The sequence below is a fragment of the Hippocampus guttulatus genome, chromosome 11, assembly GCF_054856545.1.
Source record: "Hippocampus guttulatus isolate MCC_2025c chromosome 11, RoL_Hgut_1.0, whole genome shotgun sequence".
Lineage (NCBI taxonomy): Eukaryota > Metazoa > Chordata > Actinopteri > Syngnathiformes > Syngnathidae > Hippocampus > Hippocampus guttulatus.
The window spans coordinates 19,695,159-19,714,568 of NC_141271.1; the positions used below are offsets into that span (position 1 = coordinate 19,695,159).

General features: G+C 42.9%; 1 protein-coding gene across 2 annotated transcripts; it reads right to left on the reverse strand.

The window, feature by feature from the left end:
* Positions 1–337: 337 nt before the first annotated feature.
* On the reverse strand, positions 338–18,794 carry hao2 (hydroxyacid oxidase 2 (long chain)). Of its 2 annotated transcripts, XM_086123021.1 has the most exons (10): positions 18,735–18,794; positions 18,337–18,412; positions 4,134–4,190; positions 3,346–3,498; positions 3,113–3,264; positions 2,449–2,732; positions 2,060–2,278; positions 1,265–1,423; positions 621–690; positions 338–543 (listed from the first exon to the last, which is right to left on the reverse strand). In XM_086123021.1, the coding sequence occupies exons 3-10, from the start codon at positions 4,148–4,150 to the stop codon at positions 488–490; spliced, it is 1,110 nt and encodes a 369-aa protein (XP_085979147.1). In that variant the 5' UTR covers positions 4,151–4,190; positions 18,337–18,412; positions 18,735–18,794; the 3' UTR covers positions 338–487. The 2 variants fall into 2 exon arrangements, with proteins under 2 accessions (XP_085979147.1, XP_085979146.1); XM_086123020.1 differs by lacking the exons at positions 18,337–18,412; positions 18,735–18,794 and adding an exon at positions 5,196–5,271.
* Between the last annotated feature and the right edge of the window lie 616 nt (positions 18,795–19,410).

A 19,410-nucleotide genomic window follows, 5' to 3' on the forward strand; every position in this document is an offset into this window, starting at 1 on the left:
AGGGTAAATGAGTTTATAAGTAGCAAATGTCATTTTTAGTCAACACTATATGCCACGGGCCGGAGTTTGTAAACGTGGCAGGTAATGATAGTTGGATACTCACTCAACTTGACCAATCACGAATAAGAAATGGAATGTCCCCACTTTTGCGTTTATTAAAACACAAACAGCATGTTTTGTCTTTAAAACTCGTCTTAAAACTCATTTTTGTTCTTTGACTTTTGACTCAGTGTGAGATTTTTGGTTTGACTATTTTTGTGCTTTCTACTATCTTGGTTATTGTTTTGTTTGTTGTTGTCTGAATTATTTTTGCTCCATGTACAGCACTTTGTATACGATGCTGGTTGTGCTCTTTAAATGCAGTCGAAAATTGATTTGAGTTGAGTGAAGCTCAAAGGTAGAGTTTGTTCTTCTCCTTTCTGTGTTGGAAATAGTCAAAACAAGTGTTGGCTCCATGACAAATGTCTCCCTGCTTTCCGCAGGTGGGTCACAGTTTGGAAAATTGGATGAGGTTCCTGTTGATTTCCGCCACATTCCGGCAACCTGCAGCAACAAAACGGAGGCTTTCCACAGCGGAACGACGATGGCGGTTGTCATTCGGACCGGTTGTTTGCACTCACCCGATAAAGCCATGGAGAGGCGGAACTCGTCGTTTAGAATTTGCAGCACCTCCCTCACGCCTTCCTCCCCCTGAAAAGATGAGTGACGAAAAATTAAGGAATAGCCCATAGTCCGGTACAGCCGAGTCTTACAACACAATAGCAAACCTTTGGTCCATAAATACTGCACCGGTTAGGATTTTCACAAAAATATCTTTTGGTGAAATTTTTTTTAAATACGTTTTTATTTAGAATAATTTCTAAATAATTACATGTTTAATACTGTATTCATATAAATGCATTTATTAAAAAAAATCTCAGCATTTCTAACATTGTTTTCATGATACGTCTGCCGTATTGAACTTTTTGAGATGATGTGTTAAAAAGGTGTTGCCTTCATAATAATCATTTCATATAACTATAATGCATGCATTTTTGTCATTGCACTTGTACTTCATGTTACTATGAAACCGCCATGGCCACAAGCAAACATAATCCAGCTCACGTTGCCCCCTACTGCCACCAAATAGACATCAAAATAATCTGTCACCGAGACTGATAGGAGATTTATCTTCAGCGGGTCATGACACGAGTGGAAGGGATTTCACAGCGTTGAAGGACACGCACACACAGACGCGCGCACACACACACACCAAATGACGTACCTTGTATGCAAGGCCCCACACTGCCGGGCGGCCAATGAACACACACCTGGCCCCCAAGGCCAGCGCCTTCAGCACATCGCTGCCCGTGCGGATGCCCCCGTCCAGGTAGATCTCGATGCGGCCCTGAACCGTGTCCACGATCTCAGACAGGGCGTCGATCTGTAGACACGGCAACCAAACAGCTGTGTATTTATACGCTCCTGAAAAGTTCCTCAAGTAGTGATTTGGCCACATGGTGGAAAACCCGGACCCGAGCGACTATTTTGCCGAGGGGGCCTTGCCTCAGGCGTGCACCACTACATGAGAAAAGCACGTGACAGAGACTCTTTGAACAAGGCGGCGTGATGCTCAGTTTACGGTGTGAGATCAGGTGGGCAAACTTTTGTACTCAAGGGGAACATCATTTCTTATTTCTATCTTACAAAAAAAGTCAAATATGCGTGTAAAATAGTTCATTTGAATAAAATATCAATTCCTGTTCATTCTACTGTACAATTATTTTTGCATTTTATGAAAAACTGTTTATTTTAACCATTCGTGCAATTATTTCATTTGAATGGTCTTATTTTCATGAAAAATGTACTTTGGAGGGATTTATAATGAATTTAATCATAATTAATCAGTAAATTGATTAAAAATGTTCACAATGTAAATGTAAAATTGTTTATGATTGATTCATATTCCAATGCATATCTCCAATTTTGTTGTACACTGCAATAACATAAAGATTCAAATTCTAAAATATTTGCTGAGATGAAAAAAAACAAAAAAAAAACAATCCTGAATACATCTTACTGAGGCCGGGCCGCCGTCCAGTTGTCTCCCACCGTGGTTGGACACAATGATGCCCTGCACGCCGTGCTCCACCGCCAGCTCAGCATCCTCCTTGGTCAGGATGCCCTTGATGATGATTGGCAGCCGCGTGATGGACTGCAGCCAGTAGATGTCCTTCCAGCTAACAGATGGGTCCAAAGTGTTGGCGGGGATCCCGTATTCCTCCGGTCCTGCCACCTCCTGATAGGTATGGATTTTGTTTTTAGTCCCACACTTGTCATTTCGATCTACACTCACGCTACACATCATTAGGCGCAGCGCTCGGATTGTGGAATACGGTGTCAAACTCTTGTGGAATCACTCTGACACGTACACATTCATCATCGTTGGAAAAAGCACGGCCCATTCACCTGAAAGGCGCCATCAAAGTTCTTGACTTTGAGATGCGGCGGCAGCTTGAACTGGTTGCGGATGTCGTTGCGCCGTTTGCCAGTGTACGGCACGTCGACAGTGAGCACCAGGGCCTTGAAGCCCAGCGCCTCCACGCGGTGCACGATCTGCTCCGACAGCTTGCGGTCACGGTACACGTAGAGCTGAAACCAGCGGTAGCCGTTAGGCGCCGCCGCCACAATCTCCTCCACCGAGCAGGTGGAGTACGTGCTGGTGATGTAGCATGTGTTTAGTGCCTCGGTGGCTGTATAGTGGAGGAAATACAATGCACAATTACTCTTTATAGTTAGTACTAAGCAAACCTCACCAACTATAACTAACTTTAACTCCAACCCCATCCGGCCAGGGTTCAGGTTTGAAATTAGCGTTGCATTGTGGTTTCTAGGCAGGGTTTGCTTTGAAACAAGATTCAGGGTTGTGAAAAAGGCTTTCAAGGTTTTTATGTTCCCAAAACAAACAGCAAGCATTAAAAACAGCAGCCACTCAACAAAGGTCATGATTGCGATCATATGCTTACACCTAGTGGTGGGAATCTGCAGTTCATACATATGAATATCGCCTAATACTAAAGGCCACAGACAGTGTTTTAAAAAATGTATTTAAAAAAAGAAAAGCGTGACCCACCTCTCGCTGTGGCCATCTCACCCTCGTGCCACGCCAAACAATGGAAGGCAGTCGGCGCGATGCCCACCGGGAAGCTGATCTCTGCACCCTGCACCGTAGTCCGGGTGTCGCTCACCGACACGTCGCGCAGGATGCGAGGTCTCAGGCGGATCCTGCACACGGAGACAACGTGAACATCAAAATTGAGAAGGCCTGCTGAGAAACACTCCTTATTTTAGCCAAGGTTCCAGTACCGCTTGAAGGCCAACAGGTTGTCATCTCGGGTGCAGCACTCGTCGGCTCCGGCAGCGTAGTAGTCCCACGTGGCCTTGGACAGGTGCTCCTTGGCGTACTCCTCAAAGTCTGTCAGGCATACCATGGCCATCTCGGCACACTGCCCGCCCTCTCTGTGGGATGCAACATTAGAAACAACGCCCGGCAGGCCCCTGTCCTACATCACATGATGACAAACTTGAACCTCGAAATCCATGCTAGGGTACTTCAATAAATGTCCTACAAATATTATTGTCAAAGAAATTGGAGAATCTCCAAAAGTTCTGAATTTTGGCTGCCAGGCTGGCAGGGACAGGGTCATATTGTCTGTGGTTTAAAGTGTTCGGGAAACCAAAAATAAATCTCAATTTAAATAACATAACACAAAATACTATACAAACTAAACAATAATTAAAAACATGTTTAAAAAAACAACAACACACCCAACAATACATAAAGAATAAACCAACATTCTTTTAGACATTGATTTGTTCAACAGTTTTTCAGCTCAAAAAAAGTCTGTTTATTGTTTGCACGAATCTTCAAAAGATCAAAGATTTTTGAAGTGGTCGCCTAACTGGTGGAAAAACGGAAAGAAGGACTGATGTAGGTAAACTTCTTGTATAATAAGCCACCATACGGAGGCAAAAATCAGCTTTTTGTTATGTATCTTGGGACCAAAATAATCATCAAGCCATAAATTTTATAATGGTAGAGCAATAACTATCATAGCAAAAAAAGTTTTATAAAGTGGTCGTTGTTCACTCACCGGTTGCAAATGCTCATTTTTTCAGGACTACTTGCACCCTCCTGACAGAGACATAACCTGCCAAAAAGACAAAATACACGTCAACAATTGTGTCCAAATCTCATTGCATCATATTTAAACATGTATTGTGCAAGAGATTAAACCTTAGAAATCGTGAAGAAATACCGAATGGGATTATCTCAAAAGAACTTCCAATCATGAACACTTGAGGGAAGTGCAGCACTAAATAAAGAAGAAAAATGTCACCGCTTGTTTGGGCATCACTTCTCAGTCTTGTTAAAATTCACCAAGTGTCATTTCACCTCTGATATTGTATAAAGCACATGTAACCTACAGTATTACGGTGAAAATAGTGAGAGTGAAATATATTTGACTTGTTTTTTTGAAAATATTCAAAGTAACTTAAAATGTAGGCTTCATTGCGAATGAAATCACATGGAGCAGTGTCAACGGTCATCCGTGTTCAGATATGCTCATATTTGTCATTAGCATGTTGTGTTTTTGTTGCTATTTTAAAAAAAAAGAGTAAAGGTTAACAATAAAGAATAAAGATGTTGGTTTAATTTGTTAAAATTATACCGAAGGAGCCTTGTACCCAACCATGGGTACAAGGCTGTTATCTGATCGTTTTGTTGATGACTCATCACACATTTTCCCCTAAAATCAGTTTGTGTTGATTACAATATAAAAGGGGCGCCTTGTTGAAGAGAAAACATCAAGTATGGGCAGTAACAGCGCATCCATGTGAAATACATTCAGTCTTCATGTGGCTGAACATGTGTGTGTGATATTGTGTGAGAGAGAGTGAGAGAGCGAGAGTGAGAGAGAGCCGTGAAAGGTGTCCGTCACGTGCTGAAATGTCGCTTAGTGACAGCACATTGTCCAGGTGAATTTCTAGAATACTTGCTCTCTTTCACCATGTTCCAAACAAACTGCCTTTACGACGGTGATTATTGTTTCTTTTCCCTCCATCTAATCCTGCTTTTCCTGAAACAACCCGAATACAAGCCAATTGTAAACTAGCATTGAGGTGACTGAAATCCCAAAACGAGCAAGTCTTACCTTAACCTGGTGTGCTGTCAGCGGCCTTCCACGCTCCCGCTCTCATGTGACGAGGTCGTGTCAGAGGGCACCCCGCCCCCTCTCATGTTCCCCCCTAGGTACCTCACTTTATCACAGTGGGAAGCTCCTCCCCCACACATCCCAATGCCGGCTCACACCAACTCCCCCACTTGCTCTGGCCTACTTTTTTTTTTTTTTTAAACACCAAGAGCTCATCAATGACTGGACTGGACTGAGGAATAGACAAAAAAAATTGATATTTTTGGGTGTACCATGAGATTATTATTTTTTAAGTACTGTACTGTAAAAAGAGTGCCTGGGCTCCAAAAAGATTGGGAAACACTGCTCTGTCCCGAAGAATAAATTACTGTAATTACGCTGCCCCCAGTGGATTATCCACACAATGAATGTATTTTATCACATACATCTGACTTTTCAATAACCCCAACCCCCCCCATCCCGAAAAAAAAAAAGTCTGGTCCCGACTCAAACGATCATCAGCAAGCATTGCAGAAGCCTGATTAACGATCCCAATCAATTGAATCGAGTGTGTTGGAGAAGGGAGACTTCTAAAACAGGCTGGAATAGGACAGGACTTGGCTAAACCCTGATGTAGAGGCTTTAAAAACTCGAGTATCACAAATGATGTGTTCAGTCTTTTAGGGAGGATGAGAGGGAAACCATTCCGATCCTGATGCCAGTGAAAATGCAGAGACTGTCATCCTTTCTGATAAATGACGTGTGGAGTGGCACACGGCACTACTGAACGGGAATCCTGCCATGTATTTGGTTGGCAAGTCATGAATTAAAAAGCAAGAACCAGGAGTTAATGACGTGCCACTGAAGAAAAACCCTGCCTCAAAAATTCACAGCGTCCAAACGTTGCTGTCGCTGCGGGTGTTTGAGTGACCTCACTCGACTTTGAAGGCCAACGCTTCCCTCAACATTCCAACAGTCACTTCAGCGCCTGGAAGGATGTTCGCCAATCTTGTCATCCAAGTGTTGGGACAACAGAGATCAGCCTTCACCTGAATGTTTGTGCGTGCTGTTTCCATGGTGCCGATAGGACACCAACAATGCTGCAATCTTTGATTAGGGTGCCACGCTTGTGGCTCCCTTCATCTCGTCCTTCTTGCTGTCTACTTTTCCAAGTCAGACACGATGATTCAGTGCCACTTAGAATCACCCACCCCCCCAAAAACCCTAAATATATTAAAAAAGAGGCTTCAAGTTGCCCATCTAATTTACTGTCAAACTAAACATAAAACAAAGAGAATGATACCATCTGTATTCAAAACAATAACGCAGCTTTTTCTCAATACAGTCCGCCTGACTTAATACTAACAAAAGATGGGCTTATGAATGGCGTCCATGTGGTGGTAATAGAATGCTGTCAGATATTGATAGATATTTGAATATAAAAAGTGCAGCAGCACAGAATAATAAATTAATTAAACAATACTCACAGGCATATATATCTGAAACTCTTCAACCTTTTCATTTGTGTCTGCTTGATTGTATTTTACTTCCCTTGTGCTAGCTCATTCGTAGATTGGGGGGGGCACCCCACTCATTTTAATTGTAGTGTCTAATAAATTACAATGAATTAACCACCCATTTGCTTTTTGGCCATTGAACTAATGGCGTGAAACTTGGAATTTGGTTGGCATGACAAAGAATAGACTGTACACCGGAAGTGATGTCAGCAAACTGACATGGAGAGCAGTCATACTGAATTGTGAACGTTAAAGTCTATCGAAGAGGACAGTCACACACATTTTGCACGCACGACTTCCAACCATCAGACGCTAATGTGATGTCTTACCCACCTATGTCTGTGTGTGAATGAGTACATCAAGGGGGCGAATTTTGGCCTGAGGGACACGGAGGGGGGCGGGGGCTTGTTGGGGTATAGGTATCTGCCTGACTGTGCAGTCTCCATTTTCTGTGACTCACCAGCCAGAAATCCACTCTGGCGGGTTGAACACATGCAGACATGACAAATAGTGGCTTTCCACTGTTATGAAGTCATCGTAAAACAGCTGCAATTCCCTCACAAGGTCAAATGGTGGGGGAGGTGCCGGGGGGGGGGGGGGGGGGGGGGTTACGTGTTTGCCCAACTTCCTGCATGTCTCCTTATCTGACGTTCATTCAGTGGTTTTATGAGCCTGTCTCACGATGATGTGTGAACCACTTGCCACAGTGGTTTTGGAAATTGTGTTGGTTTTGCCTCCGCGTGCTATATGGAGAGTAGCCTGGTGAAGTCACAACAACAACAACAAAAAATCAAGACCTCAGTTGATGACAAAGTTCTGTTCCTATAGTGATGCAAGACAAATATTTGGGCAACTTGTAACTTGCTGCAATCTATTATTACAGCTGGAGTCATAATTACAGTAAATATTTGTCTCGGAATCAAAACACTTAGAGACCAAAGTGAGTGTGCCCTGCCGCGAAGCGTGCAAATCTGCGAGTGATTGACACGCGGCCATGAAAAGTTTGGAATTGCCTCTTGAAGCTACAAGATTAGAGACCAATTATTTGTAGTAAAGGAGGCCGATAACCAACAATTGGAGCCAATATTCATTTTCGGTAAAAGGGACAATATTCACCCCCCACCTCCAAAAAAAACTCTTAACTGTCTTGAAATGTCTTTTTTCATTATTAATGACGTTTTCAGATTCCCCTTTTCAATTTTCCATGCCAATAAAAAAAAAGGGCCATGCCAATAAGCGATCTATCCCTACACAAGATGGCAGCAAAGCATGACTTACATCTAACTGGAACTCCTCAACTCACTCCGACACACTTTCTCGACAGCAAGATGCTTCGAGATGGCGACAAAACGCTGCCCTTCACTGTCAAGTAACCAAACAGAAAAAGAATATCTGCGGCGGCGGTCAGTGAGCTCATGCCCTGTGGCGAACTTTTACGCCTCTGCAGAAACAAAATGTCATATTACGAGTAAATATGTTTGAAAAACACCACGACAACAGTAACTGTCTGCATAAGCATTAAGCACGTGCTCGTACCAAGAAAAAGGTGCGGCACGCGGTAATGACAGAGCGCGAGACCAGTACTACTCATTTGCCTGCTTTGAATTCTAATTCTCCCCGAGCTAAAAGTGAGGAGCATCCTTGCCACGTTGTTATTTTTGGTGCTCCCCCTTTTAAACCACAGCAGAATGGATCATAATCACAGCCATGGGAGCGTTTTGCACTTGTATTCCCTAGGAACACATTTCCTTTCCAGCACAGGAAGTACTTTATGTATTTATGAAGACATGCTGAGGTCGATCCATGATTAATTAATTAATTTGTTTTATTTTTAATACTAAGGCCATCCTCTCTGGCTCTCCGATGTGTACTCAAGTGAGTCTTACAGAACCCCCCCCCCCCCCCCCCCCCACACACACACACACCCTGTGATGACCCACGGTGGGATTGGAGTGTTTAAGGCAACACAGTGAGAGAGTCTTTGCTTTGTTATTCCTGGCCCGTGATTCAGAAAGCCTTTCGCGTCACAAACGAACCACGACTGGCTCAAGGTCCCTCCCCACAGTCGGCCCCTGACTTCAAGTTGGACTCCCGCACAGAGCGCCGACTGTACACTTACGTTTTTGCTTTATTGCTAAAAGGCAGATTGGAATTCTAGGGTCGAATATGAGAGCATGATACGAAAGGAGAGAAGAAACGTAGGAGGTGAGAGCAGAGGATGTGGCGCAGGATGACATGGGATAAGGCCGAGAGAATATGAGAGAGCGAGTGAGAGAGATACAGACTGTCTGGCAAACTTCCTGTTCTGACAAAATGGGAAATCCCAACGTTCTCATCTTATTTTTGACTTTGGTAATACAGGAGAGTTACCAAGGTGGATGACAACACAGGCAGAAAGTTTGTAAAACTTGATTTCAAAAGAAAAAGATGGTTGTTTGCATGAATTACTTTTTTTTTTTTTTTTTTTTACAGCCTGTTCTTTTAATCTGGCCCACCGAGCGTTTGCGGTACATGATCAAGAGTCTCGGATGATTTGTTTCATTAATTTTGCAGGTGTTTTTTTTCATTTTTCAAATTCAATTATCTCATTAAATAATTGTTTAAGCTGGTGTATCGTGTACTTGTAAAATAAAATTGTTACATTGGTACATTAGTCATTTTTATTAAGTCAAATACAGTAATTGGCTGATTCATTCTATTTACATTCATGATAAATGTTACAAGTTTAAAATGAGAATTAATTCATTTTGTCCTGAGTGTTTTTGTTGTCCATATACATTTGACTGAAATTCTTTTGAGAAATATGTGTGTTTTTTATTTTACAGGGTCATTCATGTAAACGTTTTCCCTTCTTTACTGGCCTGGTGGGAAGTTGAATCATTGGCAGTATCTTCCATTTTATTTTGCATCTGCTAACTTGCGTCTTAAGATGGAGTCCTGTGAAGATTTCAGGTCAATTATACTCATTAGGGGCAATTACAGAACATTAGCTGCATCCACTTTATGCACACGAGTGCACGGCTTTAGCCGCTACCGTATATGACTTTTTTGTGACTTATCAGAATGTAACTTGTCCATTCCTATTCATATGTGAGAATGACCATTTCAAGTTGTGTTTCAATGTATGAGGACGATGAAATAATGGCCGGAACGAGCCGCTAAGAGTTTCGAGATACCTAGCATGTGCCCCCCTCCGCCCCCACCATAAAAAGCGACAACATAAATTAAAAGTAAAAACATGCATTGATCTAATTGTGGCGAATGAATCACTTTTGGATTACATTCAGAGGACATCATGTTTGGGCTGCGGAAATGTTTCATTTTGCTTGTTTACACGAGAGATAGTGAGTGAGAGAGAGGGCAAAGGGGAGCCTGGAAAATGGGGTCGATTGAAAAAGCCAGATAAGGCAAGCCAATTTAGTCCTGCCGCTACTTGAAGTTGATTTTACTGAAGGGACGAAAACCTCCTTTGCAAGTACGTGGATTAAGGTCACTGAGCTATTAACTGTCCATCTTCATTAGAGTACAGCGGAACCATCGAAAACAAGGCTTGTCACGTCGACCTCGGTCATCTGGGAAACGGGCGGGATGAGAATGATTGAAGGAGATAAAAGAAGGAAAGAGAGTGGGTGGGAACCTAAAGAGGAACAAAGACAAATGCGGAACCCGTCTTCAATTCACCTAACTTGCATGTATGTGGACTGCCGGCGTACTTGGAGAAAACCTGCCTCTTCAAAATGGGTCTGTTTTGATTTTTTGAAAAGACTGAATTAAAAAAAAAAAATCATACTGAAACAGGTCAGGTTAGGGTTGAGGAACTGTCAGATGCTCACATTAAAAGGTAGTTGGAAATAGATCTTTTGGGCATGTATCGTCCACTTCTTATGAGCATCTCAGCAGAATTGGGAGCCTAGTAAAATAAAAAATGACAGAAATGTGACACGATGTTCCGAAAATAATACAAGTGGGCATTAGTCAGTATATCGGATAAGCATGACAAGATGCCTTTGTGGGAGTACGGCTCCACTGCTTCCAGTAGGGGTGTCAAACTCATTGTTGTCGCGGGCCATATTGCAGTTACGGTTCCCCTTGGAGGGCCGTCATGAATTTTGGGAAATCAGATAAATGTTTAATTCCCTCCACATATTACATACACAGCGCACAATAAATTGATGAATAACTAGTTTCAAAATCAGAAGTCAAGAATAATGAATGTCGTTGTGGATTGCTTATGACAATTTGAAATGTTGGCTCAGATTTTAGCAAGCATCATGGAACTTGACATGCTTGATTTACTTTCGCAGGTCACATAAAATGAGGTGGCGGGCCAGATCTGGCCCCCCTCATGGTTCCCACACCTAGCTGGAAAAACATCGGAGGAAATGGAGCCATGGTCCCCGTAACCAGTAAAGGCCCCAAACATATGCTCGTGTTTGTGTTTCCAGTGGAAGCTGTTGTGTATAACGAGACCACCGCATTATCTCACCGGCCATCCTGACATTTATGTGATTTCGTTGGAAGCAAAGGCAAGTGTTTATGATTCCCAATGATTCACGCAACAGCGTGTCGGAAACCTTGTGCACGGACACTACGGGGCTTGGCATTAACAGTCTATTTAAAGCACATGCTGCTATTAGTGAAGGAAATAATATTTTGATTAACTCTCTCAACTGCCACGGTTTGCAACATCAAGACTCCGATGACCAATGTGTGTCTGTGTGTGTTTGTGTGAGACAGAGAGCGAGCATGGCTGGTCAGGAGAGTGAGGCGTTTGTTTGGAATGAGGCTCATTTTACAGTGGGTACGTGTTGTTTCACAAAACAATTTGATTATGGCGGAGAGCCGGGGGCAGGCCAACAGTCAGTCCGGCCCCTCCAAGCCTGGACCGGTGCAGACACTCGATATCCATCTATGGTGGGAAAAGTGGAGCGGTCGAAAGGAACATTTTACAAAGCGGTGAATCATTGTTTTAATCATTGAGCCATTGGTAATGTGACACACTACCCCTGGATTTTGAACCGTGTCATGGTCGTGTTTGTCTCGGGCTGCTAAGGGAACCGACTCTTGCATGAATGAAACTTTTGAATAATGAGAACAAACACAAACTTTTTCCAAATAAAGCACTTGATGGTAAAAAAATGACGGTTTGGAGGTCAACAAAAGTGAGCTAAATGATCAAAGCGTGACCCTCCAGCGACTCACTTGAGATGACGCGTTCATCCCCGTCCTCTTTCTGCTCATATATTATGAGGCAGGTTCATAAAGAGCCGGCTGGATGCTTGCTCTGTGTTGGAAGTAGAAAAGATATTTGGGGGCAGGTCGCTGCACTGCATCAAAAGAACTGACCTGATTTATCAGTGTTGGGTCAGTGGCCAGGTAGCTTCTAATCTTGTAGCCCTCCACCCACACACCCACACACACATATATATGAAAGGCCCACAGACCCTTTTTTGACCTCTCTTTAGCGAACACACACATTGGCGTCATTACTGTCATGGGGCAGGAAACGTAACCCCCAACAAAGACTTCAGCGCTTTGGAATCTAAGCGGCTCGGCCATGTTCAAGGACAACGAATGATGAATTTCCATCTCTTCTGCTCAACCTTTCAAATAGATTTCCATTCTTCCTGCTGGTATTTTCTCTCCCCTGCCCCGGTACATTCAACAATTGGTCACAGAATTGCAATCGTTTGCCATGATTTCGATTTTCGGATTTTTGATGAGATGATCGAGGGCGTGGAGGCAGAACGTCTACCTCTCCGTGCAACGGCTGCCAGATACAATTAGACTTCAGTTTTACAGCCACGTGTGATGCACGTCGCCAATGACGGTGACGCAGCCCGAGAAGAAGCACAACGTACAGTAGATCCATCCGCTCGTCCGTGCCAAGAACATTCTGTCTACCCAAAATAGGAGATAAATAAAGGTAATTTTTCAACGAAAATGTTGTGCATAACCTGAATTCTTCATAGACAGAGACGTTTTTAATTTGAGGTTCCACTGTACAATACTTTTTTCCCACACAAAAGAAAATCTTGCGTTCCGTCTTCTCAATGAATGTTGAGGATGTTAAAATGACCCCATACTTGCGCGCACATTGTGGAAAAAGGCCTGCCTTCTTTCTCCCTCCTAGACTTTGCTCTGTCATTTGAAATCATGACTCCAGAGTTCCTTCCTGGAGTAATGGGGTAACCATGGAAACCGTGATCTCAATCAAAACAAGCAAAAGACTTATATTGCTTCGCAGTGAAAAATAGGCGATATATAGCATCAATTTGATCATCAAGATGTCTTAAATCCAAATATTATCCTCACATGTGAATATGAAGGATTATTATGTTAATCTTTTGGAAACGTAAAAAAAGATCATTTGATCCAGGAAAAAAAGTTTCACTCAGTTTCACAGAGCAGAAAGAAAATGGCTCCGAAGTTTTTGATGTTGCCCCTTTGGCACATATACAAGTGCAAATGAGTATGATGAATACTTCCAAGTCAGGCCCACCACGTCATTGTCTGGCTTGTGCATCTCTTTGTGAACACAAGTCCACTTTGTCCATTGAGCTGTCAACGCACATTTTTCAACCTGCCAAAACGGCGCATCCTAAATCTCTTTTTCCTTTATTTACAATCGCCGTTTCCTTTATCGACAACAATGACGAGGGGAAAAACACGTATCATGTGTGTAGTTCACACAGCTACTCGCATTCCTAGTCGCCGTTTCTCCATCGCATACATCCATTTCTCTGACAGACAACTCCAAAACACACGAGCGCACTAAACCAAAATACCTCAAACTATAACACGGGCGTTTCTGCTCCTCTTTTCATTGAGCTGAACTTGAAGATCAAAGGCCTTTTCTGTATACACAAACTCATTAAAAACGAAACTATTAAATGAACCATTAAAAAATGAACAATGCTACAGATCGCAAGAAACGTGAAGTCAATGCACATGATTTGCTTGAGCGGAATTCTGGCGGGCCAGATCTGGCCGAGGAGCCTTGACTTTGACACCACCGTTTTAAATGAAAAGTATGACAAATCCAATGAGTGCCTCTTTTCCCACAGCAAAGAACAACAACACATGTTGCCATGAAAACTCGCGTCACAAACTCACCGATTTCACAATGTAACTGCGGGACAGATGTTGCCCAACGAAAACACTCCATTTATTGTGCTATACACGTGTTCGATTTTTTTTGCCGACTGGAAAATAAGTCGATGGACATATGGTTCTGTTGGATACACAACAATACAAACCTTCACCCCCCCCCCCCCTTCGGCTCCCTGTGGAGCTGAACATCCGAGTGCATTCACGGCCTGTCGCCAGAGCAAAATGTGGTGGCGATGACATCATCTGTCAGTTTATGGTCGTGTTAGCGTGAGGAATTGGAATTGGGAGTAAGTGAGCAAAATGGAGTAAAGTGCGGATCCATTCTTAAGTAGCCAAACTGAAGCCACTTTGTCACTTTTTTGAGAGGGGTGGGGGGGGGGGACCACAGTGTGTTCTCAACAATCGAAATGTTTGCTTAGAGAACGCCGATGCTTAGTCTACCGAGCCTTTTCAATTAAATGCGGCTTACGGCTGTGTATTATTCTTTGACGCTACAGATATGCGCATATGGTTTCGTTTGTTTTGTCTGCAACGGGCCTCATATGGTTTGGGTTTTGACATTTTTGTCATTGATAAACGGTATAAGTCACTTTGATGCAAAAAGTTTTCGTTCAAAGAATAATATGGACGACTCATTCTGAGTTTCAGGGAGGAGATTTAAATGCTGACTCGGACACTTTTACCAAGAAGAAAAACACAGGCGTAACCATGACATCTTTTCTACCTATCTGTAAAAATTGCAATCACTGACTGCTTATCCAATTAGTTAAAGGCTGTGTTTTCCCTCACGCTTTGACGGGCACAAGATGTCAAAGCGAATGGCCATAATTTGCGCCTGAACGTGACAATAGAAACAAAACAACGACCGAAGCTCATATTCAGACTTGGGGACAAATGTTCAAGTCGTCAATTGACCAAACATGAATGTTTTTGGAAGAGGGGAGAAAGCCGCCAAGCGATGTTTGAGCCGAGATTTGAACCCAGAACTTCTCAACTCCGAGACAGACGTACTGACAACTATGCCATAAATCTGGCCCGATTTATCATGGTGTTACACACGGGACCATCAGAAAAACACTCTCATTGCGACAGAAGCGATAAAGAATGATAACTACTATTATTCCCGTGTTGCGTTATGATTTACAGGACATTATAAAACACGTTTGAGTGGCTATAAACACCGGTGTCAGTTCGAAGACACTTGTGAGGATATTAATAAATGAATGAATGCAGGCCAGAAAAGTTTGAAGAGTACAATGTGTAACCCGAATCACTTTGTCTTGCCTCGAGCTTGTGATCTCATCCCCTGGAGGGGTGGGAAGGGGAAAGCTTAGAGGAGGAAGGAGGGGAAACGCTGTTCAGAAACCGTTCGGTGCTATTCAGCACTTTCTGAAATGAGATACGACATGTGCGATGGCCACGCACGATGAGTTTTTAAGAACCTGGCCAATCCCCAAAGGTTTCCTGAGGTTGTCTTCCTACAACTAGCCCTTGTCTCCTCCCATGCCGCCTACTTTGGGGCACAATATTCACCAAAGCCGTCCACTGATCCAGTGAGTGAAAGTACATGTCGCGCTTTCTTTTGTCATTTGGACACGTTGGCAGTAAACAGTCATTTCAAATGTGAAGATCATACCTCATCTTGACTCGTGCTCACCATGCATACCACCACCTGCACTATTGAGCAGTTTTATTTTATTAGCGGTTGCGATGCTACGGTTACTGTACGCATTTATTTTGCGTCTCAAATGATCCAAAAATACAGGAAGGAGATTTGCCCGGTCCTTGAGAGAATATGACTAAACGCTGGTTACCGAGGCGACAGCTCGGCTGTGTACCTGTTGCACTATTTGAATGGGACGTTTTTGATCATGTGTTCGAGCAACGCAAACGCAGGACCTTTCCTCCCCCCTCCGAGCATGATGTCTCCCCCCACCCCTCTTTCACTTCCTCCAAATGATCTGCATGACTGGCCTCCAACCAGCAATGACGAACGTGCTCAGGTCTTTCCCCATCGACTCTTGCCTGAAAACTAAGAATAGTTGACTCGAGTTTTCGGAATTACTAGTTGTTGCCGACATGCAGGATCTGATCATCAGAAATATTAAACGAGACGTGGGCGTTTTTGTTTCCCCAAGTCTAACAGTTCCCAGATTTCTTAATAACATGCCCGTGACATGCTGTCGTCAATATTCCAAGACCAAAATCACGCTTTCAAGACGATCTTGATGGACTCTGTTGCATATAAATACACAGCTGGTTTCTCCTCCGACAGCTTTGCTGGCCTCCCCACATCATTCCCGCTGATCCTGTTCCCCGAACGGTACCTCCAAACCTATAAACTGCACAGCAAAGTGGCGCAGGTAAATCTGGGAAAATTTTCAGCAAATTGCTCATTCAAGATATTCAAAAAGTAAATTTTCAATAATAAAGTGTTATAATCATGAACATGGGGTTCATTGGCTCTCTCATAGGCGTAACTTGGCAACATAACTTGCATTTCACCCCCCTCCCCCTGTTTTCTATCTTTAACACAAGATTGGAAAGTTGTATTATGTAAGCAAAAGAGCAAGCCAGCAAGGAGCCTCCTGGGAAGCCACAATAATATGTAAAGTTCGGGCAACGATCTAGTGCAAGGACCAAGTACTTCATGATGCCGCATTGCAGTGGGAAGAGCAAAGTTAGAACATTTGAATCGGGGATGAGACAGAGTGAGAGTGAGAGCCATTTTGAACGAATACGTGTTTTGCAAATGTCGACAGATTTTCGCAGCTGTGACCTCTTTTGTCCCGCGTCTCCGCTTTCTCAGGATGACTTTTTGTGCACGTTGTGTAATACACACATTTCATGATTTCTCCACGTCAGCATCGAATGTAACCGGCTTCGCCCAAATTTCTCAACTTTTTCCATTTTCACTCGCTATTGAGTACGTTTAACTCAACCACTTACATGTCTATAATGGTGTTGACGCGAGTTACCGGGACCATTGATGGCAAGATTACGTTACGTAACATTTTTACAAAATTGTATTATTGTTATTGTAAAAATGAAGCAAAATACAGAGAAACACATATAAACTCATAGAAATGTAAATTTTCCTTTCTTTTTCTGTGACCAAACATCCAAAAAGTGGAAAGACACACGTTGCCTTTTCAGTAGACTCCATGTTGACACACTGAAATCCAAGCCCAGTGGTTTTCGGAGGACAAAGGACATCAAAATAAGGCAGCACTTGTGGCAACGTTGACATACTCGGAAGATTTCTTAAGCATCTTTCCCTGGCTGTGATTTCCACTATTGTTCCAAACAACACCATCCTGTGTGATTTAAAAAAGGCCCGTTTTAAACACAAAAATGTGTTCTCATCTCCATATCAAGCAACACAATTCCCAGAGAATGGCTTCAAACCGGGATTTAACCTTGATCGTCACTCAGAAATGCAAAAGTGCAGCGGTTTAATGGTTGTAAACACGCCTGAGTGGTTGGGCCAAGCATGAGCAAATGATGACATTGCTAAAAATGGTTCGGGATTGACCAAGAATGATGTGCCAGTGACAGTCTAAAATTATTCCTAATTACTCTTCCTGCAGTTCCAAATTCAAAGCAGGACCAGAGTGACAGTCGAAAGCCTTTTCAACCTTTTCAACTCTCTGGCAAACTAGCCCTTCTATGGATGAGTAACCTGACGATTTAAACAGCGCTAAAATGACAGGCAGTTTATCATTCTAATAGAGTATAACAGTGTGGCATGTAAAAGTAAAACGTTTCGTAACGCATCATGGGTCTATTGGCGAAGAGCAAAACGTTGCTCGCCCAGCAGACCACACACTCGCCTCGAACAACGCATCTGAAAGCGAGTGGCGACGAACAGGCCTTCATGCCCACTTTTTCGTGGCAAAGCGTCAAACTGTGACGCCATACTCTGCTCACATTGTGACTTTGGAGGAGTTGTGTCAGGGAGCCTGAAAATACATTTTCACCACGACACACGCATGTACTAAAACCGAGGAGTTTTTCTGGACGGTTGAGGCACCGAAAATTGTGATTTATTTGCCCCAAAAAATTATTATTTCAGAAATTCCAGGAGGGCCCTCACTCTGCCTGGTACTTGGGTTCTAATAACTGGATGCATTCCGTCTGTTGCATGATTGTCAGCCGAGGATCAGTCTAAATCAAAATTATATGGACCGCATTGGCTCAATCTGACTAAATGTGTTATTTTGTCTCTGGTGATGGATGACAGATGGCTCCTTTCATAGCTGGCTGGTTTGTACTCTGTTTTTGAACTAATTTGGCAACAAATGAAGAGGTCAAATACAAAAGCAGACATCTCTGCTTTTTGGGCAGGAAGGCCAACTGGTGTAAAAACTGTGCCGAACAAATCATGCGAGTTCACACAACTGATCCCCCCCATGGCCTTGTTGCAAAGATGTCTAAATGGACTATTACCTTGTGCCAGAACATTAACCAAAGATACAGAGGACATGCGTTCTGGGTCTAGCGAGGTGAACCAGAGTAACAAAAATGTTTACCTGTTCAAGCAGATCCAAAGGAGAAGTTAATGAGGACAACGTGCGCTGCTCTCTCCCAGATGCATCCCTGGTTGTTCTTATTAAACACGACACATACAAACAAAACAACAATCTCAGTACATTTGTATTTCTTTAACTTTATGAAGTCTTCTCTTAAACATTTGACAATATTAATTTCCCAGACTATTGTAAATGAAAAAGCTTGTCAAATGGCATACAGTACTAAAAGGAACACAAGATGGCGCCGAAGCAAATTTGCGGAGGAAAAAAACGAATTTCGATGCAGTTTTTAAAACATGTTAAATTTAGCACTACTACTCCAACACCTCTTAAGTAATCACACATTCACATACAACTTCAGGGCAGAGGCAATGATACTTTATCTGCTGTTTACTGACCTGGACAGGCAGGTAGAAAAGTAAGCACAAATGATGACGTCGCGCGTTGGTCTTTGCCAGATTTGCGTTTGATGGACACCAGCCAAGTTCCGCCTTCTTACAGGTCCCCATCCGGAACAACTCATCAACAACGTCCGCCTAATTTTTGTTGTTGTTGTTGTTTTTAATCACAAAGAAAATATTCACCGACAAATTTCACATCATATTAAATGTGCACAGCGGTATAAATTATAATCAAGAAAATATATATTTTTTGGTAGTAATTACACAACATTTTCTTAATACAAATGTGGCCCTTACTTCAGGGATGTCACACATCCGCTATGTTTTTCACAATATAATTAGTTTATTGCAGGGGTGTCCAAGTCGGATCCTGAAGAGCCCCTCTATCCAGCCTTTTTTAGAAGTCTCCCTCCTCCAACACACTTGATTAAAATCATCAGGATCATTAGGCTTCTGCAAAGTGGCCCAAACTCAATACTGATTCTGAAGACCTGGAACGGGGCAAGAAACTCGCTTAATTCACACTGCAACTTGTCCAGTTTAAGCCAGCTGGTACGGTCTCCAGTTTCCCCATAACTTGGATCAGGATAAGCAAACGCTTTCCAGATATTCAAACTTTGGGTCCTTCCAGATGTTGATGCCATATGACCCAATTCCTGCATATGACGTAAAC